Source organism: Triticum urartu, chromosome 4A (assembly GCF_056163025.1).
Source record: "Triticum urartu cultivar PI428250 chromosome 4A, HENAU_Tu73, whole genome shotgun sequence".
Classification (NCBI taxonomy): Eukaryota; Viridiplantae; Streptophyta; class Magnoliopsida; order Poales; family Poaceae; genus Triticum; species Triticum urartu.
The window spans coordinates 611,325,126-611,349,843 of NC_141876.1; the positions used below are offsets into that span (position 1 = coordinate 611,325,126).

General features: G+C 42.1%; 1 protein-coding gene and 1 pseudogene across 2 annotated transcripts; both read left to right on the forward strand.

The window, feature by feature from the left end:
* Nucleotides 1–14,436: 14,436 nt before the first annotated feature.
* Nucleotides 14,437–24,083, forward strand: LOC125516463 (uncharacterized). 2 transcript variants are annotated; one of them, XM_087519954.1, is made up of 16 exons: nucleotides 14,437–14,835; nucleotides 15,437–15,577; nucleotides 15,898–15,963; nucleotides 16,087–16,168; nucleotides 20,000–20,196; nucleotides 20,271–20,373; nucleotides 20,464–20,723; nucleotides 20,803–21,006; nucleotides 21,126–21,215; nucleotides 21,298–21,408; nucleotides 21,494–21,847; nucleotides 21,925–22,062; nucleotides 22,136–22,372; nucleotides 22,453–22,498; nucleotides 22,829–22,892; nucleotides 23,841–24,083. In XM_087519954.1, exons 5-14 carry the CDS (start codon nucleotides 20,149–20,151, stop codon nucleotides 22,495–22,497), a joined length of 1,590 nt encoding a protein of 529 aa, XP_087376080.1. In that variant the 5' UTR covers nucleotides 14,437–14,835; nucleotides 15,437–15,577; nucleotides 15,898–15,963; nucleotides 16,087–16,168; nucleotides 20,000–20,148; the 3' UTR covers nucleotide 22,498; nucleotides 22,829–22,892; nucleotides 23,841–24,083. The 2 variants fall into 2 exon arrangements, with proteins under 2 accessions (XP_087376080.1, XP_087376081.1); XM_087519955.1 differs by having other exon boundaries at nucleotides 15,437–15,497.
* Nucleotides 17,393–19,016, forward strand: LOC147977325 (uncharacterized; annotated as a pseudogene).
* Nucleotides 24,084–24,718: the final 635 nt, after the last annotated feature.

The following is a 24,718-nucleotide window of genomic DNA, read 5'->3' on the forward strand; positions in this document are numbered from 1 at the left end:
TTTTGTTTTTTCGGTAAAGGATAAACATGATGTGATTCATTTGAAACCAAATCAAATTGCCAACATTTTTTCAGATTTATTTTTGCCTCTTCTAACATCAACATGAGTAGGCCTACATTGCTTCTCACCCGTTGAGTCAATCGGATGACCCCTCCATTCCAGATAGAATGAAATCTTGAAGTTCCTCAAGGATATGAAGCTGAATGCTTTGCCTGACCCATATGGCTTCAATGTTTGAGTTTTGCCTTGCTACTTGCGACTGGATTGTTGATGATGTCACGACCTTGGTGTTGAACTTCTATAAAGAAAGGTATTCTCCCACACACATTAATATTGTTGACACCAACATTCCTCTCATCCCTAAAATCTAGTTCTTTTTCCCTCGAAAAAGAATCTAGTTCTTCAAGTTAGCACTCATTATAGACCTATTATACATTTTAGTACTGTTTACAAGATCATTTTTTCTAGTTCTTTTTCCTCGAAAAAGAATCTAGTTCTTCAAGTTAGCACTCATCATAGACCTAATAGACTTTTTAGTATTATTTACAAGATCATTTCTAAGACTTTAGCTAATGGGCTCAAACCCCATCTACCTGATTGTATTGATCCAACTCAACAAGCATTTATTGAAGGGTGTATACTTAGTAACATTATTATTGCTCAAGTGCTTTAATGCTTAAGATTGATCAACCCCAAAGCCCACCATATGGTAATAAGTGACCGTGATATTCGCATGGTCTAAGGAGCAAAATCACATGTTAACACTCCATGTTATTACAATTTAATACATACGACATTAATTAAATTCACAACAAACAAGTTTGGGTCGATTCAATATGACCGTTCTTCCAACGTCATATTCTCAAAGTTGTTTTAGGATTATCGTTTATCACTTTAAACGATATGTAAGATCCGGAAAACATGACCACCAACAACACTTGAGCTAGTCTTGGAGGCAAGACTAGGAACCTTTTATTTAATTATTTGTTATTCCATGCGTGCATATGAGTTTTCTACTAAATCACATATTCCAGGATCATAGCAATTGTAGCATAGAATATAAACTCTATAATTATGAATATGGAAATATAATAAGAAACAAATATTATTGCCTATAGGGCATATTTCCAACAGTCCCAATGATCCTAAGTCATGAATGAATATGGTGGATGAACTACAAATGAACACAAGGGACTACCCAGGTTCGGGCTACCTTCTTGGCGTAATACCCTACTCCTGCTTTGTTTTGTGTTTGAATGGTATGCAGCTACAATGTGTTTGTTACAAGATGGAAAGATCGGTCTGTGTGTCTTCCGAGGCCCAAAAAGATCGACCTCCAGTGAGGCTCGAGTTCCTCCTTGTGTGCTGGAGGTTCTGATTGGTTGAATATACATTGGAGTAGGCCTGCATAGCCTGTACCATGATGGCCTGGTCGCCCATAGAATTCTTGTATGAGCAATGATGACGTCCTTCCGGGGTAGCGTGTTACCCCCAAACACTTACCTGCCTTCTTCGGTATTCGTCGGGCGGTGATGAAGTAATGCCAATCTAGCGGCGTAGGTAGCAGGTGAATCTTACTATAGCCGTAGTGGATTGCTTGGGCCGCAAGGATCATTCCGGAGACCATACACGAGGATAAGTCACTTCGACCTTAGTCTCCTTCCCCATGCTGGTAGCAGTGCTCCTTGGTGCAAGCCCGCAGGTGGTCTCTATAGCCATGACACGTCCATCCCAACGTGTCAGAGGTATGTCAATGTGCCCTTCCGGAGAGGCCCATGAAGGGCTTCCCGGAGATGATCTGCACTTCTCTCTTGATCTGTCTCCCGATAACCCAGGCCATAGTCCAACGGGTCCATGAGGGTCTTCGAACGTATCCCCGGGGTGGAGAAATATCTTTGCCATTGTTGCCAAGGCTCCTCTTACCAGGTTAGTAATACCCCAAGTTTTACTAACGCCGACATAATGGAAGCTCAAGATGAGTCTAGCACCATTCGCCGAGGCAACACACTAGATCTCAGGCAAGATGAGGTTGGAGAGACTATGAATGTTGATCGTGGCATGGATCGAGCAGTGGCGCATGGTGCAAACGTGCCTCGGGCGCCATGAAAGCCATTGCTTGGAATTTCTGAGGTATGGTCCTGGGCCGCAGCAATGATGTTCGTGACTAATCACATCCGTTCCACTAAAGCCTAGGTAATTTTCATTTCTGGGTCGAGCAGTGGCGCATGGTGCAAACGTGCCTCAGGCGCCATGAAAGCCATTGCTTGGAATTTCTGAGGTATGGTCCTGGGCCGCTGCAATGATGTTCGTGACTAATCACATCCGTTCCACTAAAGCCTAGGTAATTTTCATTTCTGAAATTAAATCCTCCAAAACTCGTCCATGTGGCATTGCCAATCGTTTTGACATTGCTGATAGTATTGTAGTTCCTTTGAGAGGTGTGTTGGGAGGGCTTGGAATGATGAGGACAGATGAGCTCAAAGTTTCTCTATACAGTTCCTTGTTCCACTATATCCTAGCTAATGTAGCTCACATAGCGTCAGGTGTACAATTTTGTCTAGTTTGTACATATAGTGATCCCACCGGAGGACTAGTGCCATTTTAAATTAGGTAGCCTCTTTTGCGGCAACTTAGGCAAACCAATGATCTGTATGGGTGATTTATATGACATCATATATGACATGGAAAAATGCTATGCTAATGTTAGTTATCATCGTATGTCTGCTTTGCTTGCTCTAATAAAAATCTAAAAGAAATAAGCCCTAAAGGCAATAATAAAGTTGTTATTTATATTTCCTTATATCATGATAAATGTTTATTATTCATGCTAGAATTGTATTAACCGGAAACTTAGTACATGTGTGAATACATAGACAAACAGAGTGTCCCTAGTATGCCTCTACTTGACTAGCTCGTTAATCAAAGATGGTTAAGTTTCCTGACCATAGACATGTGTTGTCATTTGATGAACGGGATCACATCATTAGAGAATAATGTGATGGACAGGACCCATCCGTTAGCTTAGCATTATGATCATTTAGTTTTATTGCTATTGCTTTCCTCATGACTTATACATGTTCCTCTGACTATGAGATTTTGCAACTCCTGAATACCGGAAGAACACCTTGTGTGCTATCAAACGTCACAATGTAACTGGGTGATTATAAAGATGCTCTACAGGTGTCTCCGAAGGTGTTTGTTGAGTTGGCATAGATCGAGATTAGGATTTGTCACTCTGTGTATCAGGGAGGTATCTCTGGCCCTCTCGGTAATGCACATCACTATAAGCCTTGCAAGAAACATGACTAATGAGTTAGTTACCGGATGATGCATTACGGAACAAGCAAAGAGACTTGCCGGTAACAAGATTGAACTAGGTATGATGATACCGACGAACGAATCTCGGGCAAGTAACATACCGGTGACAAAGGGAACAACGTATGTTGTTATGCGGTTTGACCGATAAAGATCTTCGTAGAATATATAGGTGCCAATATGAGCATCCAGGTTCCGCTATTGGTTATTGACCGGAGATGTGTCTCGGCCATGTCTACATAGTTCTCGAACCCGTAGGGTACGCACGCTTAACGTTCGATGACGATTTGTATAATGAGTTATGTGATTTGATGACCAAAGTTTGTTCAGAGTCCCGGATGAGATCACAGACATGACGAGGAGTCTCTAACTGTTCGAGAGGAAAAGATTCATATATTGGAAGGTTATATTCGGACATCGGAATGGTTCCAAGTGATTCGGGTATTTTTTTCAGAGTACCGAGGGGTTACCGGAACCTCCGGGGAAGTTAATGGGCTTTATGGAGAGAGGGAAGAAGGGCCACGAGGTGGCGTGCGCCTCCCCCCTGCCCAAACCGAATTGGACAAGGGGTGGGGGTGCGGCCCCCTCCTTCCTTCTCCTTCTCCCCTCCTTCCTTTCCCTCCGGTGGATGAAAGGAAAAGGGGGGGCGTGTGAGGTGCCCCCCTCCACTGTTTAACACCTCGGTCATATCGTCGTAGTGCTTAGGCAAAGCCCTGCACCGGTAACTTCATCATCACCGTCTCCATGACATCATGCTGACGGAACTCTCCTCGACCCTCTACTGGATCAAGAGCTCGAGGGACGTCACTGTGCTGAACGTGTGCTGAACACGGAGGTGCCGTACGTTCGGTACTTGGATCAGTTGGATCATGAAGACGTTCGACTACATCAACCGCGGTACTAAATGCTTCCGCTTTCGGTCTACGAGGGTACGTGGACACACTCTCCCCGCTCTTTGCTATGCTTCTCCTAGATAGATCTTGCGTGATCGTAGGAATTTTTTTGAAATACTGCGTTCCGCAACAGTGACATTCGAGCCAGTTCTACGCGTAGATGATATATGCACGAGTAGAACACAAAGAGTTGTGGGTGATAATAGTCATGCTGCTTACCACCAAAGTATTACTTTGATTCGGCGGTATTGTTGCATGAAGCGGCCCGGACCGACATTACACATGACCGCATTCATGAGACTGGTTCTACCGACGTGCTTCGCACACAGGTGGCTGGCGGGTGTCTGTTTCTCCAACTTTAGTTGAATCGAGTTTGACTACGGCCGGTCCTTGTTTAATGTTAAAAAAACACACTTGATGAAAAATCGTTGTGGTTTTGATGCGTAGGTAAGAACGGTTCTTGCTAGAAGCCCGTAGCAGCCGCGTAAAACTTGCAACAACAAAGTAGAGGACGTCTAACTTGTTTTTGCAGGGCATGTTGTGATGTGATATGGTCAAGACATGATGAGATATAAATTGTTGTATGAGATGATCATGTTTTGTAAAAGTTATCGGCAACTAGTAGGAGCCTTATAGTTGTCACTTTATTGTATGAAATACAATCGCCATGTAATTGCTTTACTTTATCACAAAGCAGTAGGGATAGTCGTAGAAGCAATAGTTGGCGAGACGACAACGATGCTACGATGGAGATCAAGGTATCAAGCCGGTGACGATGGAGATCATGATGGTGCTTTGGAGATGGAGATCAAAGACACAAGATGATGATGGCCATATCACGTCACATATTTTGATTGCATGTGATGTTTATCCTTTATGCATCTTATTTTTCTTAGTACAACGGTAGCATTATAAGATGATCCCTCACTAAAATTTCAAGGTATATGTGTTCTCCCTGAGTATGCACCGTTGCTACAATTAGTTGTGCCGAGACCCCACGCGATGATCGGGTGTGATAAGCTCTACGTTCACATACAACGGGTGCAAGCCAGTTTTGCACGTGCAGAATACCCGGGTTAAACTTGACGAGCCTAGCATATGCAGATATGGCCTCGGAACACTAAGACCGAAAGGTCGAACATGAATCATATAGTAGATATGATCAACATAGAGATGTTCTCCATTGAAAACTACTCCATCTCACGTGATGATCGGACATGGTTTAGTTTATATGGATCACGTGATCATTTAGATGACTAGAGGGATGTCTATCTAAGTGGGAGTTCTTAAGTAATATGATTAATTGAACTTTAATTTATCATGAACTTAGTACCTGATAGTTTTTGCATATCTATGTTGTTGTAGATCAATGGCTCGTGCTACCATCCCTTTGAATTTTAATGCGTTCCTAGAGAAAGACAAGTTGAAAGATGATGGTAGCAACTACACAGACTGGCATAACTTGAGGATTATCCTCATTGCTGCAGAGAAGAATTACATCCTAGAAGCCCGCTACATGCAAGACCCGCTGTAGGAGCAACTCCGGATGTTATGAACGTCTGGCAGAGCAATGCTGATGACTACTCGATAGTTCAGTGTGCCATGGTTTACAGCTTAGAATCGAGACTTCAAAGACGTTTTGAACGTCATGGAGCATATGAGATTTTCCAGGAGTTGAAGCTAATATTTCAAGCAAATGCCCGAATTGAGAGATATGAAGTCTCCAATAAGTTCTATAGCTACAAGATGGAGGAGATTAGTTCTGTTAGTGAACATATGCTCGGAATGTCTGGGTACCACAACCACTTGACTCAACTGGGGGTTAATCTTCCTGATGATAGTGTCATTGACAGAGTTCTTCAATCACTGCCACCAAGCTAAAAAAGCTTCGTGATGAACTATAATATGCAAGGGATGGATAAGATAATTCCCGAGCTCTTCGCAATGCTAAAAGCCATGGAGGTAGAAATCAAGAAGGAGCATCAAGTGTTGATGGTTAACAAGACCATTAGTTTCAAGAAAAAGGGCAAAGGGAAGCAGGCGAACTTCAAGAAGAACAGAAAACAAGTAGTTGCTCAAGTGAAGAAGCCCAAGTCTGGACCTAAGCCTGAGACTGAGTGCTTCTACTGCAAAGGGACTGGTCACTGGAAGCGGAACTGCCCCAAGTATTTGGCGGATAAGAAGGATGGCAAAGTGAAAAGTATATTTGATATACATGTTATTGATGTGTACCTTACTAATGCTCGTAGTAGCGCCTGGGTATTTGATACTGGTTCTATTGCTCATATTTGCAACTTGAAACAGGGGCTACGGATTAAACGGAGATTGGCTAAGGACGAGGTGACGATGCGCGTGGGAAATGGTTCCAAAGTCGATGTCATCGCCGTCGGTATGCTACCTCTACATCTACCTTCGGGATTAGTTTTAGACCTGAATAATTGTTATTTGGTGCCAGTGTTAAGCATGAACATTATATCTGGATCTTGTTTGATGCGAGACGGTTATTCATTTAAATTGGAGTATAATGGTTGTCCTATTTAGATGTGTAATATCTTTTATGGCGATGCACCCTTGACGAGTGGTCTATTTTTGTTGAATATCGATTGTAGTGATACACATATTCATAATATTGAAGCCAAAAGATGCAAGGTTAATAATGATAGTGCAACTTATTTGTGGCACTGCCATTTAGGTCATATTGGTGTAAAACACATGAAGAAATTCCATGCTGATGGTCTTTTGGAATCACTTGATTATGAATCACTTGATGCTTGCGAACCATGCCTCATGGGCAAGATGACTAAGACTACGTTCTCCGGAACAATGGAGCGAGCAACTGACTTGTTGGAAATAATACATACTGATGTATGTGGTCCGATGAGTGTTGAGGCTCGCGGTGGGTATCGTTATTTTCTGACCTTCACAGATGATTTGAGAAGATATGGGTATATCTACTTGATGAAACATAAGTATGGAACATTTGAAAAGTTCAAAGAATTTCAGAGTGAAGTGGAAAATCATCGTAACAAGAAAATAAAGTTTCTACGATCTGATCGTGGGGGTGAATATTTGAGTTATGAGTTTGGTCTTCATTTGAAACAATGCGGAATAGTTTTGCAACTCATGCCACCTGGAACACCACAGTGTAATGGTGTGTCTGAACATAGTAACCGTACTTTATTAGATATGGTGCGATCTATGATGTCTCTTACCGATTTACCAGTATCGTTTTGGGGTTATGCTTTAGAGACGGCTGCTTTCACATTAAATGGGGCAGCATGTAAATCCGTTGAGATGACACCATATGAACTATGGTTTGGCAAGAAACCTAAGCTGTCGTTTCTTAAAGTTTGGAGCTGCGATGCTTACGTGAAAAAGCTTCAACCAAATAAGCTCGAACCCAAATCGGAGAAATCTGTCTTCATAGGATACCCAAAGGAGACTGTTGGGTACACCTTCTATCACATATCCGAAGGCAAGATATTCGTTGCTAAGAATGGATCCTTTCTAGAGTAAGAATTTCACTCGAAAGAAGTGAGTGGAAGGAAAGTAGAACTTGATGAGGTAATTGTACCTTCTCCAGAATTGGAAAGTAGTACATCACAGAAATTAGTTCCAGTGATTCCTAGACCAATCAGTAAGGAGGCTAATGATGATGATCATGAAACTTCAGATCAAGTTACTACTGAACCTCGTAGGTCAACCAGAGTACGGTCCGCACCAAAGTGGTACAGTAATCCTGTTCTGGAGGTCATGTTACTTGACCCTGAAGAACCTACGAACTATGAGGAAGCGACGATGAGCCCAGATTCCGCAAAATGGCTAGAGGCCATGAAATCTGAGATGTGATCCATGTATGAGAACAAAGTGTGGACTTTGGTTGACTTTCCCGAGCCATAGAGAATAAATGGATCTTGAAGAAGAAGACTGCCGTTGACGGTAATGTTACTGTCTACAAAGCTTGACTTGTTGCGAAATGTTTTCGACAAGTTCAAGAGTTGACTATGATGAGACATTCTCACCCGTAGCGATGCTTAAGTCTGTCCAAATCATGTTAGCAATTGCCGCATTTTATGATTATGAAATTTGGTAAATGGATGTCAAAACTGCATTCCTTAATGGATATATTAAAGAAGAGTTGTATATGATGCAACCAGAAGGTTTTGTCGATCCTAAAGGTGCTAACAAAGTGTGCAAGATCCAACGATCCATTTATGGACTGGTGCAAGCCTCTCGGAGTTGGAATATATGCTTTGATAGTGTGATCAAAGCATATGGTTTTATACAGACTTTTGGAGAAGCATGTATTTACAAGAAAGTGAGTGGGAGCTCGGTAGCATTTCTAATATTATATGTGGATGCCATATTATTGATTGGAAATAATACAGAATTTCTGGATAGCATAAAAGGATATTTGAATAAGAATTTTTCAATGAAAGATCTCGGTGAAGCTGCTTATATATTGGGCATCAAGATCTATAGAGATAGATCAAGACGCTTAATTGGACTTTCACAAAGCACATACCTTGATAAAATTTTGAAGAATTTCAAAATGGATCAGTCAAAGAAAGGGTTCTTACCTGTGTTACAAGGTGTGAAGTTGAGTCAGACTCAATGCCCGACCACTGCAGAAGATAGAGAGAAAATAAAAGTCATTCCCTATGCCTCAGCCATAGGTTATATCATGTATGCAATGTTGTGTACCAGACCTGATGTGTGCCTTGCTATAAGTTTAGCAGGGAGGTACCAAAGTAATCCAAGAGTGGATCACTGGACAATGTTCAAGAACGTCCTGAAATACCTGAAAAGGACTAAGGATATGTTTCTCGTTTATGGAGGTGATAAAGAGCTCATCATAGATGGTTACGTCGATGCAAGCTTTGACACTGATCTGGATGACTCTAAGTTACAAACCGGATATGTATTTATATTGAATGGTGGAGCTGTCAGTTGGTGCAGTTCCAAGCAGAGCGTCGTGGCGGGATCTACGTGTGAAGCGAATTACATAGCTACTTCGGAAGCAGCAAATGAAGGACTCTGGATGAAGGAGTTCATATCCGATCTAGGTGTAATACCTAGTGCATCGGGTCCAATGAAAATCTTTTATAACAATACTGAAGCAATAGCCTTGGCGAAGGAATCCAAATTTCACAAGAGAACCAAACACATCAAGAGACGCTTCAATTCCATCCGCGATCAAGTCAAGGAGGGAGAAATAGAGATTTGAAAAATACTTATGGATTTAAATGTTGCAAACCCGTTGACTAAGCCTCTTCCATGAGCAAAACATGATCCGCACCAAGACTCCATGGGTGTTAGAATCATTACTATGTAATATAGATTATTGACTCTAGTGCAAGTGGGAGACTAAAGGAAATATGCCCTAGAGGCAATAATAAAGTTGTTATTTATATTTCCTTATATCGTGATAAATTTTTATTATTCATGCTAGAATTATATTAACCAGAAACTTAGTACATGTGGGAATACATAGACAAACAGAGTGTCCCTAGTATGCCTCTACTTGACTAGCTCGTTAATCAAAGATGGTTAAGTTTCCTGTCCATAGACATGTGTTGTCATTTGATGAACGGGATCACATCATTAGAGAATGATGTGATGGACAAGACCCATCCGTTAGCTTAGCATTATGATCGTTTAGTTTTATTGCTATTGCTTTCTTCATGACTTATACATGTTCCTCTAACTATGAGATTATGCAACTCCTGAATACCGGAAGAACACCTTGTGTGCTATAAAACGTCACAACGTAACTGGGTGAATATAAACATGCTCTACAGGTGTATCTGAAGGTGTTTGTTGAGTTGGCAAAGCTCGAGATTAGGATTTGTCACTCAGTGTATTGGAGAGGTATCTCTGGGCCCTCTCGATAATGCACATCACTATAAGCCTTGCAAACAATGTGACTAATGAGTTAGTTACTGGATGCTGCATTACGGAATGAGTAAAGAGATTTGCCGGTAGCAAGATTGAACTAGGTACGATGATACGACGATCGAATCACGGGCAAGTAACATACCGATGACAAAGGGAACAACGTATGTTGTTATGCAGTTTGACCGATAAAGATCTTCGTAGAATATGTAGGAGCCAATATCAGCATCCAGGTTCCGCTATTGGTTATTGACCGGAGATGTGTCTCGGTCATGTCTACATAGTTGTCGAACCCGTAGGGTCCGCACGCTTAACGTTCGATGATGATTTGTATTATGAGTTATGTGATTTGATGACCGAAGTTTGCTCGGAGTCCCGGATGAGATCACGGACATGACGAGGAGTCTCGAAATGGTTGAGAGGTAAATATTCATATATTGGAAGGTTATATTCGGACATCGGAATGGCTCCGAGTGATTCGGGTATTTTTCCGGAGTACGGAGGGGTTACCGGAACCCCCGGGGAAGTTAATGGGCCTTAGTGGGCTTTAGTGGAGAGAGGCAAGATGGGCCATGAGGTGGCGCGTGACTCCCCCCTGCCCAAACCGAATTGGACAAGGGGTGGGGGCGCGGCCCCCTCCTTCCTTCTCCTTCTTCCCTCCTTCCTTTCCCTCCGGTGGAAGAAAGGAAAGGGGGGATCCTACTTGGACTAGGAGTCCAAGTAGGACTCCCCCCTTGGCGCACCCCTCCTGGCCGCTGGCCTCTCTCCCTCCATCCTTTATATACGTGTCCATGGGGCACCCAAAAGCACAACAGACAATCTCTCAGCCGTGTGCGTTCCCCCCTCCATAGTTTAATACCTCGTTCATATCATCATAATGCTTAGGCAAAGCCCTACGCCGGTAACTTCGTCATCACTGTCGCCACGCCGTCGTGCTGACGGAACTCTCCCTCGACCCTCTACTGGGTCAAGAGCTCGAGGGACATCATCGTGTTGAACATGTGCTGAACACGGAGGTGCCGTACGTTCGGTACTTGGATCAGTTGGATCGTGAAGACGTTCGACTACATCAACCACGTTACTAAACGCTTCCGCTTTCGGTCTACGAGGGTACATGGACACACTCTCCGCGCTCGTTGGTATGCTTCTCCTAGATAGATCTTGCGTGATCGTAGGAAATTTTTTGAAATACCGCGTTCCCCAACAAAGACAATGGTTTCTTTTTATAGCAGTTACAGCGGATCGACACATACTTGGTGTAATAGGCAGCATATGACTAATCCTATCTATCAACGACTTGGCTGCTGCCTTATTAACCCAGATTGGTGTGCTTCTTATCCAATTAATAAAGTGCTTAACTTACCTATTATTCTTAGTGATCATGCTCCTATTCTGGTCTACACTAATGGGAATTTTTCAAGTCTAAACAGACTTACAAATTTGAAAATTGGTGGTTGCTTGAGAAGGATTTTCATGCTCATGCTAAAGCAGTCTGGAACAACACCAATGTTGCCTCTTTTTCTACCAAAACTTCTTCTCTTGCAGGGTCCTTGGAGATATGGTGTAAATGAAAAAAAACCCATCCAACAAGGGTGGCAGGAGCTTGAAGGAAAATCAATCAGATTCAGTTGCAGCCTTTACGCCAACAAGATCATGAATTAGAAAACTCGCTAATTATCAGGTATGAGCAAAACCTCTCCAAGCTTAATCAATATTACAAGTAGAGAAGTAAGAAGAGTTGGGCTAATGACGGGGATAGAAACACTAGATTCTTTCCGTAGTCTATTCTTAAAACAAGAAGGAAAATTTTGATATTTTCAAATAAGGATGAACATGATGTGATTCATTTCAAACCAAATAAAATTGTCAACACTTTTGTGAATTGTTTCAGATTTAGTTTTGCCTCTTCTCAGCTGTTAACTTAATCAGATGACCCTACTTACTCTATTGTAGATAAGAATGAAGTGCTTGTAGATCCTTAAGGATATGAAGCTGAATGTGTCAACTGGCCCAGATGGCTTCAATGTGGAGTTTTATCTTGCTACTTGGGACATGATTGTTGATGATGTCATGACCTTGGTGGTCAACTTCTATGAAACAAGTATTCTCCCACCCCACATTGCTAACACCAACACTGCTCTCATCCCTAAAAGGTTGGTTCTTCAAGTTCCCATTGATTATAAACCTATTAGCCTTTGTAATGTTATTTACAAGATCATTTTTAAGTCTTTAGGTAATATGCTCAAACCCCATCTACTTGATTATATTGATCCAATTCAACAAGCATTTATTGAAGGGCATAGAATTAGTGACAAAATTATTATTGCTCAAGAGGTCTCTCGCACTTTTGCCCTTAGATCTTGAAAACATCATGCTCCATGCTTAAGAATGATCTTGCTAAAGCTTTCGACCATCTTGAAGGGAACTCCATTGTTTCGGCTCTCGCACATAAAGGGTTTCATGGTCATTAATTTATTCATGCATTTCCACACCTACTTTCTCTGTCATCATTAATGGCCAGCCGACACAAAGATTCAAGGGCCATAGGGGTATTCATTAGAGTTGTCCATCATTATCGTCCAATATTTCTGTGCTCGCAACTAATGAACCTTCCCTTACCCTTGATGATGCCATGAGTGCTAACCATCTCCATGGTATATTGCTTGGTTCAAATTGCCCTCCTGTCCACTCTCTTCTTTTTGCAGACGACCTCTTGGTTTGTGGTCAAGCAAGTATTCAAGAAGCCCACACTATGGCACAAATTATTCACCATTTCTGTGCTATTTTAGGTCAAACTACTAACTGGTCCAAATTAGCTACTCTTTTTGGTGCTCGTGTAAATCAAGTTATGATTGCGGACATTAAAGAAAATTTTCCTAGTTCCTTCCATCGATGATTTTTTTCTCACTTGGGCCATCCTCTAACCCTTCCTGCCAAAAATAGTGTTGTGGCTTACAACTTTGTTCTTGATAAATTCATGGCCAAACTCCTTGCTTAAAAAGCTAACATGCTTTCTCATGTAGCGAGGCTAGATCTCATTACATCTGTTTTCTCTTGCATTCCTATCTATTATATGTCTAATATTTTGTTCACCAATAAATTTATTGCTAAGCTCATAGCTATCATCGAAACTTTTTGGTGGACAGGGATAAGAGAGATCAACTCCATCAAAAGTCTTTGCCTCGGAGCTTGGAAGGATATTATTACATCCAAACAAGAGGGTGGGCTAGGTATAAGAAATCTCCAAGCAATGAACGAATGTCTAATTCTTGTCTCTGCGTGGAGGCTTGCCAACTCTCCCACTGTGCATTTGTATTGTGTGCTCAAATCCAAATACTCCCTGGATACTTCCATTTGGGCTACTATTGCAAATACTCCTAAATCTACCTTCTGTTCATCAATTGTTATAATGCTCCCCAAACTTATAGCTCACTCTTTTAACCAATTTACTCAAGGCAATATATCCATTTGTAGTACTCCTTGGTGCACGGCTTGAGCTGGCATTTACAACCATCTCATTATGGCATTTACAACCATCTCATTATCCAACTAGCTGGCTTCATTTCTCCTGCCCAAGTAAACAATGGAACAAATTTTCATTCACTCTTTTTCCGGAATCATGGTTTCCATTAGCACTCAAACCACTATCATTCTGGATGTTTGCCTAGACATTCTTTGCTCGTATCCCACTCGTAATGAAGTCTACTTACAAGTTGTGCTTACGGGATATTCACAGCCAACCAAGGAATCTTCCTACCAATATCTCTATTCAGATTAAAGAAATCCTTAAGTAGGTTTGGAAGAACAAGCAGATGGTCTTGAGAGTCAAAACTCCCTCTTTGGAGACTTCTTCGTAAAGCTCTTCCCACAGGTTTGAGGGCTAGTCATTTCAGTGTTCACATTTCCAAAACATGTTGCACCAATTTTTCCTTTGTGACTTTACTAGAGCAGCTTGGTTTGGTCATCCCACTACACCATGCACCAGAATTCCTTACCGTTGTGTGTTGGGAAAAAGTCACTATTGCCGACCCACGGTTGGCCATGAAAGTTTCTAATAGACTGTGGGTCGGGAAAATTATTTACGGTGACACACCGTCGGTCGGGAATGATAAAACATATACCATCGAACTGTCGGTCGGGAATTCCCTTATGGCCCACGGACCATCGGTCGGCAAATAACCCCGACCAACAGTCAGATGCTAAATGGGCCTCGCGCGCGAACGGCCAAATTTTAGCGTGAAGTCTGGCCCAGCCCGCGAAATGTTTTTTTTTCAAATCACTTCAATCCCCACGAGCAGCCAAATCCCTAACATTTCCCCCCAGCCACGCCGCCAGATCCCTAGATCCCAGCCATTCCACCGCCGCCCCACGCCTCCCGCCGGTCGTTCCCCAGGCCGTCCCACGACCTCCGCTACGCCGTCCTGCCCGCCCTGCGCCGTCCTGCCAGCCCCGTGCCGTCCTGCCTCTGCTGCGCCGCCCCGCGCCGTCCTAACTGCCCTGCGTCGCCCCGCGCCGTCCCGTGCCCATCCATCTCCGCCCTGCGCCGCTCTGCACCGTCATGCCCATCCATCTCCGCCCCGCGCCATCCTGCCCGTCCATCGGCGCCCCACGCAGTTCCGTCCTGCCCGTCCATCGGCGCCCCACGCAGTTCCGTCCTGCCCGTCCATCGGCGCCCCGCGCTCGTCCGTCCGAGTGGCTGCTTCAACTTGTAACCGGGCAGCGTGCGTCTGAGGTACAGCTCCTCTCTCTCTCCATCTCTCTCTCTCTCTCCCCTAGAGGCATGTTGGAGCTCTGGCAGTGGGGATCTTTCGTAGAACGAATGTGGCGGGGACAACTCCGATGTTCTTCTGAGGAAATGATGATACTAACTCTGCAGCTTCATGTGGAGGCCGAACTGGATCTGTACATATGATTTGAGAACAATGTTTCATTACCGTTAGTTGTGTAAGTACACACGTTTGTCCTGACATTAAAAAAGAAGGAACAGATGCATTTTACATGGTTTATGCCTGAATTGTTACAGGTTTAATGAGCAGGGATCACTCATTAAGTCTAGCAAGTTTCTACATTGTCCTTAGTGTTGTTCAGCATGATCTCGTAAGAGATTTTATATTCAACATCATGGGCTAAAACAAAATTCTATATACTGAACAACTTTTTACCTTTCATAGGAAGTGGTTTCTCTGACTTGGTGAGATAAGCATCGAGGCTAGATTCTTGTATTTCCTCTTAAGGAAGTTTAGCATCTGAACTCGGGGAGACCTCACGCAGTGTGGATTTTCATCTCTCTGTACATGCGACCTGACTTCATCTCTCTTTTGTTTCTGTTGCAGGTTGCATAGAGAACCATTGTTGGTACCATTGAGCAGAGGAAGAAGAGTAGCAGAATCATTGGTACTTAGTGACCAGCTTGTGGTATTTGATTGTACCTAGCATCATATTTGCCTGAACCAAACACCACCTTAGTGCACAAGGTGTGTGTGGAGTGTCCACTATTTATTTTTCTTTTAGTATATGATTAGTTGATGGAGTGCTTTTAGTCTGGCTGTTTGATTCAGAAATTATGTGAATAACTGAAATGGTAGATAGATTAGGAGTTAGTGGCTAACAAACAGATATTATTTATGAAATTGGTGAGCTTAATATCTTGTTGGTATTTTGTCACAAATGTTGCTCCAAGATTTATTGAAGTTGTTATCTTAGTATGTTCCTAGCATAACCCAGCCAATGTTGCGTGTGAACATGAATTGAAGGTTTTGCTTAGGCTTCGGCTCTTATGCATTTTTTCCTTCAGGAGGCTACACCGTGGGAGCTCATCTTCAAGAGATCATCCACCGACGTGCTTACTGCATCCACTCAAGTGAGTTCCTCTGCCCCACTCAAGTCTAGAGGCCCTCCATGTGTGTGGATGCCATGAATATGTAGAGATACCTCCTTATGTTTGGCACTGATTTTTTTAGTGTGTAATCTGGTTGGTTATTAGGATTCTTGCTACCAACGACTCAACTTCCAGCAGCGGCGCAGTAATCCCCTTCCGTGCTTTTCACGACATCCTCCACTAGTTGGTGAGTCAACCATATCTTTGGTCTGTTTATTTATGGTGGTATATACCTTTGCTATGTGTACTACCATTGAATTGGTTCTATGATTCTTACTTTCTTTTCCGAGCCATTGTATTTATAGTACTTCAAGTAATTCCTTGCATTCTTTGGTTGTGATATCATCTGTTCAGGATTTAGTGTGTATTTGTAGTGACCAAGTGTGAGCTAGCTACCATGGATAGAAGTTGGATGGATGCACCTAGGTATAACGCAGCATATATGTTTTAAATTTCTTAGATGCTGAAACTATATATAACACACTACACATGTACACTTGCATGTAGGCATACAGAGAAGTACTTACAAGGGCTCGCCCAATTCCTAGGCTTTGCATTTAATAAATCATCGGTCGAGAATAAAATCTTATGTCCTTGCAAAAACTGTGTGAACTCATACTGGAGAGAAGAGTCTGAAGTCTGTGAGCACCTGGTATGCGAGGGATTTGTAGATGGCTACAAACAGTGGATGTTTCATGGAGAACATGTCTCTTCTTCTTCCATTCCTCCAAATCTAGATGAGGGTGATGATAGGGATGAGGGCGATGATATATCTGATTTGCTACGAGACCTTGCTGCTGGTTTGGATAAAGGGGGGGATCTTGAAGATGATTGTGGTTTAGATCAGGATGACTCTTTTCTAGAATCTCTCCACAAACTTGAAGCTGATTCTAGACAAGAGCTATATCCAGGCTGTAAGAATTTCTCAAAGCTTCGTTTCCTAGTGAGACTTCTTCACACCAAACTGCTTGGAGGGTGGTCTGATAGAAGTTTTGATCTGCTGTTAGATCTACTAAAAGATGCTTACCCTCAGTCTGCAATACCCCAAAACTCCAATGAAGCTAAAAAACTAGTCAAATGCCTAGGACTTGGGTATGTTAATATCCATGCATGTGAAAATGATTGCATTCTATTTTGGAAGAACAATGCCAATGCCAATTCATGCCCAGAATGTAAGGCTTCAAGATGGAAATCTGAAAGGAAGAGTGCAGATGGGAAACGTGTCCACAAGGTTCCTAAGAAGGTTCTTCGTTACTTCCCAATAAAGAAGAGGCTTCAAAGGTTGTTTGTGTGTTCCAGAACTGCGGCTCTCACAAGATGGCATGCAGAAGAGCGCACACAAGATGGCTTGATTAGGCATCCTAAAGATTCCCTCTGGAAAGATTTTGATGAAAAAAATAAAGATTTTGCAAAAGACAGCAAAAATCTTAAGCTTGTAGTATGTGCCCATGGTTTTAATCCATTTAGATCCATGAATCTCAGCTATAGCATTTGGCCAGTATTATTGATTCCTTATAACTTTCCACCCTGGATGATTATGAAGCAATCAAATTTCATCCTATCACTGTTGATTCCTGGCAGAAATTCACCTGGTAGTGATATTGATGTCTATCTTGAGCCACTAGTTGATGATATGGTAGATATGTTTCTTGATGGTGTTAGGACCTATGATGCTTCAACCGGAGAGTATTTTCAGTTGCATGCTGCCATAATATGCACAATTACGGATAAACCGGGTCTTGGGTCTTTGGTTGCCTGTGCTTCCTCTGGAGAAGGAGCTTGCCCTGAATGCCACTCTCAATTATGTTCTCTTAGGCTAAAAAATGGTAGCAAGACTTGCTATATGGGGCATCATAGGTTCTTACGTGCAGATCACCCCTTGAGGTATGATACACGCACATTTGGTGACATAGAACGTGGGACAGCACCCATTCCACTTTCCGGTAGGCAAATCTTAGAGCTGACAGAAAATATGCAAACCAAGTTTGGGAAGGATCCTATAACGAAGAAGCCTAGAACTAAGAAACGCAAGAAAGGGGATCCGCTAATCATTTGGAAAAGAAAGTCTATTTGGTTCAAACTACCATATTGGAAGGATTTGAAGATGCATCATAACTTTGATATCATGCACATAGAAAAAAATGTGTGTGAGAACATAGTTAACACTTTGTTGGCAGTCAATGGAAAAACCAAGGATAATATTAATTCTCTATATGACCTTCAAGCACTCAATATTACAAAGGATCTTCAACCTATTGATCTTGATGATGATGAAGTTTTTTTTTCCTCCGGCACCTTACACAATGGAATCTGATCAGCAGAGGACATTTTGCAAAGTATTTAAAAATGCCATGTTTCCTAATGGTTATGCATCTAATATACGCCGTAATGTGCATGTTAAGGAGAAAAAGATAACTGGGCTAAAGAGCCATGACAACCATGTCCTTTTGCAAGACTTGCTGCCACTTGCAGTGAGAAGAACATTACCAGAAAGAGTGAGTGCGGTACTGATTCGTGTGAGCAGATTTTTCAAGCGAATGTACTCACAGGTTATTCGCATAAGTGACATGCAAAGGTTGCAGGATGAAATAGCTGAGACCTTGAGCCTTCTTGAGGCCATATTCCTCCCATCATTTTTTGATATTATGGTGCATTTGATGGTTCATCTTCCAGCACAAGCAATGATAGCTGGTCTAGTACATTTTCGCAGCATGTGGGCTGTAGAGAGGTATATAGGAAAGCTCAAGGGACATGTCCACACCAGAAGTCATGTGGAAGGATCAATTGCAGAGGGCTATTTGTTTGATGAGAGCTTGACATTTTGCTCACACTATTTGGATGATGAGAGTCGGTTGAATCGAGCTAGGAATGATGGAGGTTTGGATATGGAAGTTGATGATACAACTCCTTTCTTCCACAAGATTGGTCGAGGGCTGGCTGGCAAGTGCATGGTGATGTTAGATAACAAAACTTGGCTGCAAGCCCACAGATACGTCTTGTTCAATTATGACAACATAGAACCATACCTAGAGTAAGATATCCCTACTATGTATTTCTGTTAGGTTATTTCTCTCCTCCTTGTCAATTAATAAATATAACCTATATGCAGCAAACATATGGATTACCTTTCTTCTATTGGTGTTCGAAGTCATCGAGAAGTCAAGCGTGTGCATTACGAGACCTTTCATGAGTGGTTTAAATTGCACGTAAGTGGGCATGTGACTGTCAACCTATAAGACATATAATCCCATCCCATTGTAGAGTAACAATAGCATTTCATAATCACAGGTGGCAGAAATGGGCGATGAAGCACCTCATGAGATAAAAATATTAGCTAAAGAGCCAAACTTGGTTGCTATGAAGTATAGTAGCTACACTATAAATGGGACAGACTTTCATACACAATCATATGATGAGGGCCGGTCATTCCAGAGTAGTGGAGTAGCTCTTGTTGCACAAACCACATCCTTTGCAAAAGGAAAAGGTGACAATATTAGTGTAAGAAACAAGACCTATTATGGCATTATAAAGGAAATTCTTGAGTTGAATTATCAACATGAAGGGAAAGTAGTGTTGTTCAAATGTGACTGGGTTGATAATCGTGTAGAAGATGAATGGGTGCAAACTGATCAGTTTGGAATCACTTCTGTGAATTTCAAGCATTTGTTCAATACCGGTGAGAAAATATCAGACGAGCCCTTCATATTAGCCACACAAGCAACTCAAGTTTACTATGTTGAAGATCCCATTGATGCTGAGTGGTCTACTGTTGTTGTTCCATCATTATATGACATAGAAGAATCTAAAGATGACAATGGTAATGTTTTATGTGTGACGTTGCCTGATCCATGTACTGCTATACGTGTGGCTGTTGCGGATGGATGCATTGGTTCTGCTAGGACAGATATAGATGGACTAGTTCTTAAAACAAGTGATATTGAAAAAAAGTAAGTGTTGTGTATGATCCTCTAATGTTTTGTATTTTCAGCGATGTACTCACATAGTGTGTCTTTTGCAGGAGGAAAAATGGCAAGCGCAAACGGAAGAGCTAAAGATGGTGGGGTCACGGAGGAACAACTGAAAGCGGTAGAGTATGAACTACTGAGAAGCAAGACCATTGAAGAGAATGATAAATGGCTAGCAGCGGTATGAGCAACAAGAGCTTCTATGCAGGAAGATATGGAAGCGAACCAAGCCCCCAAAAAGAAAAGAAAGGTATGTAGCCCTGAAGATGTTCTACCTGAAGGAAGCAAATGTAGCTTGCAACACTAAACTATATATCTATGCAGGCACCCTCCAGCGCACCTATAAGCGCGAATGAAGGACGTGTTTTGAGGTCTAGGGTATCAAAAGATCAAGATCATGTAGATCCTGAGCATCAGCCTTCCAAAGGTATTTGTAGTGGGTTATACTTGCTCATATTGTGGCCTAATGTCACTTGCTAGAATTGTTGTATGACTATGTTAATTTTCTTGCATGAAGAGATTACTTGTGAGCTTGATGATGAAGGTAGTCAAAAGAAAGGTGGAAGAAAAATTACTCGAAAGGCTAACATATATGCAAGGCTGAATCAACCCAAAATCCATATTCCACTTAATGGGAATGGCCAGCCTGTTGGGCCAGATGCAACTGAATTTGCCAATTTCATTGGTACTTTGGTGAGGAAGCATATATCACCTGCAGAGTTAGATTGGCGAGATGTTGATGTAGACAAAAAATTGTTAGTGTGGGAGACCTTGAAGGTATAAATGAGCATAATTTATAACTTACTCTTTTTTAATGCTATCTAACCGAGTATTCTGCTTTCTTTCATTTTAATAGGCATTTTATGAGCTCGACTCAACCGCCTTGAGCTTTGTTCTCAACACTTCACACATAAAATGGAAGGATTGGAAGTCAGATTTAAAGAGGTACAAGTTTGATGCTGCGCTGACTGATGCACAACTTATGAAAAGACGTGATAGCAGAATTAGTGAAGCTGATTGGAAGACCCTTATTACTTATTGGAGATCTTCGGCATTTGAAGTAAGTCATCCTGCTGAATCAAAACTGTAGTCGTCCTATTGGACATAGATAAACAAATATGCACCATACATCTGGCAGCAAACAATACATGTGATAAATCTCATTTACTTGTCTTGTAGTCTCGTAGTGCTATCGCCAAAAAGAATCGTGCCAATGCAGTGCCTCATACATCTGGCAGCAACAGTCATGCCCGTGTTGCCAATGAAATGGTAAACGCAATTACCCCAATTAAAAAGATATGCCACTGTGTTTTAATGACTAATGCATAGTGAAATAAATAAATGATTGTAGGCTGTCAAACTTGAGCATGATCCTCGAAGAGATGAAGTTTATATCGAAACACATACATGCAAGAAAGGGGAAAGGAAAGGGAATTATGTGCCGCAGGCAGCAGCAACAATTGTGAGTCCCTTTTGCCACGTTTTTTCAGTGTTAGACAGAACTTGTACAAGTAGAATTTACATAGCAAGTACATATCATTTTGCAGAAGGAACTCATAGAGAAAGGTGAACAGCACCCCGAATGGAAGGAAAAAAACATTAAAGAAGGTGATCTGTTTGCACGTGTATGTGGAATGAAGGAGCCCAGGGGTCGTGTCCGTGTGTTAGGTCTAGAGCCAACACCTCAAGATTTGGGCACACCGGGTACACGGGGTAAATTGAGCACAAGAGTTCTAGTTGAAATGGAAGGGCGTCGAGAAGCTGAAAATCGCTTTAACATGCTGGAGGGGCATGTGCTACAAATGCAGGAACAGATGAACCGAATGGAATTGATGTTAGCTTCACAAGGAGGGCATAATCTGGAAACTCCTAGCTCGCAGCACGGTTCCAATTCTCGACAAGTAATGAACTATTTCCACATCTTTTCATTGCATCAATAATCCATCTTCCATGCGCTAACTCTATTTCTGTTTGATAGAACTCAAGAGCTGAAGCTGAGGATAATAACGATGGTGAAGAAGATGATGAACAGGATGATCAAGAACCCTTTGTTCATAGAAGAGTTGTTGCAAAGCCCCCTTCAAGAAGCTCATCAGCCTATGAAGATGAAAGCCTTGTAATCTTCTCATCCTTACCTATATGTTGAAATTTTATTTTGTTTCATGTTTCTAAAATAATCATTGATTCAGATTGGTATGGATGTGCTTCTATATGCATGGACTGGTCCTGAAACTCCTGTTGCTAAGGCAACAATTATCTCAGTTGACCCAGACACTATTGTGGGCGGAGAGCCCCTTGGACTAGGAACTTATGAGGTTCTTGTCAATGTTGCGATCAGAAGGGATGCTACTTTGCCTTTTGAAGATGAAGGTTTACAAATTATCGCTGATGCTGTCACAAGGTCCATTGCATGGCCATCTAGCAAGGTAATCACCAACATTGTGTGTTTTGTCCACTTATCTCGAATTGTTTGATGCGTGATACTGACTCATGATCACTTTGCTAGATGAAACCCTACAAACCTGGGGCATGTTCCTCGTCCCGCCGCTAAGGTATATTTGAATCATGAGCTAGTATTTATTTTTTGAGCTACAAAACCAGGGATCGAAATGAACTTAACCAGACCCTTGTATCTTCTTCTTCCTCATGATAGTTGTTATCTAGCTCTGTACATTGAGCAGTAACGATCAATGCTGGTCTATCTTCTCTTATTTTCAATACCTGCCTAGTTCATTGCCACTTCTTAATGTACAGTTCATAGCTTACATGGTTTAGTAGAAATACAAGGAAATAATAATGTGATGCAAAAGTTGCTCTCATGTCCATGCTATTGTTTACAAGAGTAATTGTCCGAACATGCTAATTTTTTGCCTTATGTCCAGATGATGGAAATACAACTTAATTATGTTGCCCGTGATATTGCCCGGCTGCGATGAACCTCCGCAGGTATAATTTCTTCCCAATCCCCCATCGCTTTCTGTTCTAGTCCTGTGCTTGCTGCCGTCGCTGATCTAGATACTCATTTCTCTGCTCCAAGTTCAGTTATCTATCTGTGCTGGGCTGGTTCAGGTTGATTCAGTTTGATGCTTTTGCTTGTTGCGTCGGCGTCAGGCTATGAGTTGTTATGCGCGATCTAATTATCCGATGCTTGCATACATTTCATGTCATGGTGTCACAGAGTAGATATGATGAGGAACGGAGTAGAAGCTAGAGTTCTGTTTCTTGTGCTAGGCTGGTTCAGTCGGCTTGAGTTTCATTTTTTCGCTCATCGTATCGTGTAGGCATCGAGCTACGGATTGCACCATGGGACCTAACTATTCAGTACTTGCATACATGTCATCGTGTTACATCCTAGCTAGAAATGACGAGGAACAGAGTATAAGCTAGAGTTTTCCTTCCGTGGGATGGGAGCAATAGCGTGGGCTTGGCAGTAAGAGCCGTCTATGCCTGCCTTGTGTAGAGCGTCCCTGGTAGCTAGGTTAGCAAAGTAGATCACATACTTGCTGTGCATAATTGGTTACTGGCTTGGCGCCAAGCGCTAGATGGCCGGATGGCCGTTGGCGCGCGAAAAGTTCACCCTTTCGCGCTCCAGCTCGTCCCTGCTGCTGCTTTATATTGCAAAATAGTACCAGGTGTTGCTCCGAGTACACCTCTATATTGCTCATATTTCCTGAAATATACTTCATGGTCACGTTGCATCGAGGCTTTATGATGTCCAACACAGCAAAGATCTAATTAACACATGTTGTGGCATTGTTCTGAACTTGAGCTATTTTTTGTAACACTAAAATCCCATAGTTTTTTACTGCCAATTGCCCTAGATGCTTTATACAATTATTGTTTTTGCCATTGTCTCTGAATGCATGCTCACCATTACATTTTTATCCTTTGTAGAAAAGACATACAAAAGGAGCAGGAAGGAACCAGGAAGATGTCAGTTTGCATCAGCTAGAGATTTTCTGTAATGGAGCAAAAACAATGTGTCTTTTAGGTCTCATTTTGTAAACCTATATGTCATCTTGTCACCTGGGTATTTTGTGTAATGGAGCAAACAATGAATATTGGAGATGCATCTATCATTTTGTAAACCTGTTGGGTGATTCGGTCGTTGAACCGTAAATGTTTCCTTTATTTGTGAGAAGTAATTAATATGTTATCCTTCTTTGGTCATGATTTAATATTTTCGGAGTACATGCAAGTTCTGTAACTTGACTAATATCATATTATAATGAGATATGCAACTTGATTTTGGTTGACATTGTATTGAAAGGCAGATGGGAAATCAAGGGTACGTGCTGTCAAATTGTTGGTTGGCAAAACAAAACAGCATCCTATTGTTGGTTGGCAAAGGCTCATGCTAGGACCAACGGAAAGTCGGTCGGCAAAAAAGACACCATCGCACAGTTGGTCGGGAAAGGTTCAGGATAGGGGCAGCAGAAAGTCGGTCGGCAAAGACTGTACTGTCAAACGGTCGGTCGGGAAAGCTTCAAGAGCAACACCAGCTGAAAATCGGTCGGGAAAGATTCCAGGGTAGGCCATCAGAAAGTCGGTCGGCAATTCGGTTTATAGGCGTCCAACTGTCGGTCGGGAAAGACATGTCGGTCGGGAAAAGGTTTTCCCGTCTGGACTTACCCCAACAGACGCTGTCGGTCGGCAATACTTTTTCCCGACCGACTGTGTCGGCAGACGCTGTTTTTCCGACCAACCTGTTTGTTGGGGATGTGGTGCTGTGGTGTAGTGTCCTTGTTACATTAGATATGATATCTTAAGGC

What these genes read in the sequence shown, in the direction of transcription:
- LOC125516463 (XM_087519954.1), top strand. Translation starts at nt 20,149, where the DNA reads ATGCAGGAAGATATGGAAGCGAACCAAGCCCCCAAAAAGAAAAGAAAG. An exon ending in TGAGCATCAGCCTTCCAAAG is followed by an intron (nt 20,374 to 20,463) that starts GTATTTGTAGTG and finishes TCTTGCATGAAG; the next exon opens with AGATTACTTGTGAGCTTGAT. An exon ending in GGAGATCTTCGGCATTTGAA is followed by an intron (nt 21,007 to 21,125) that starts GTAAGTCATCCT and finishes CTTGTCTTGTAG; the next exon opens with TCTCGTAGTGCTATCGCCAA.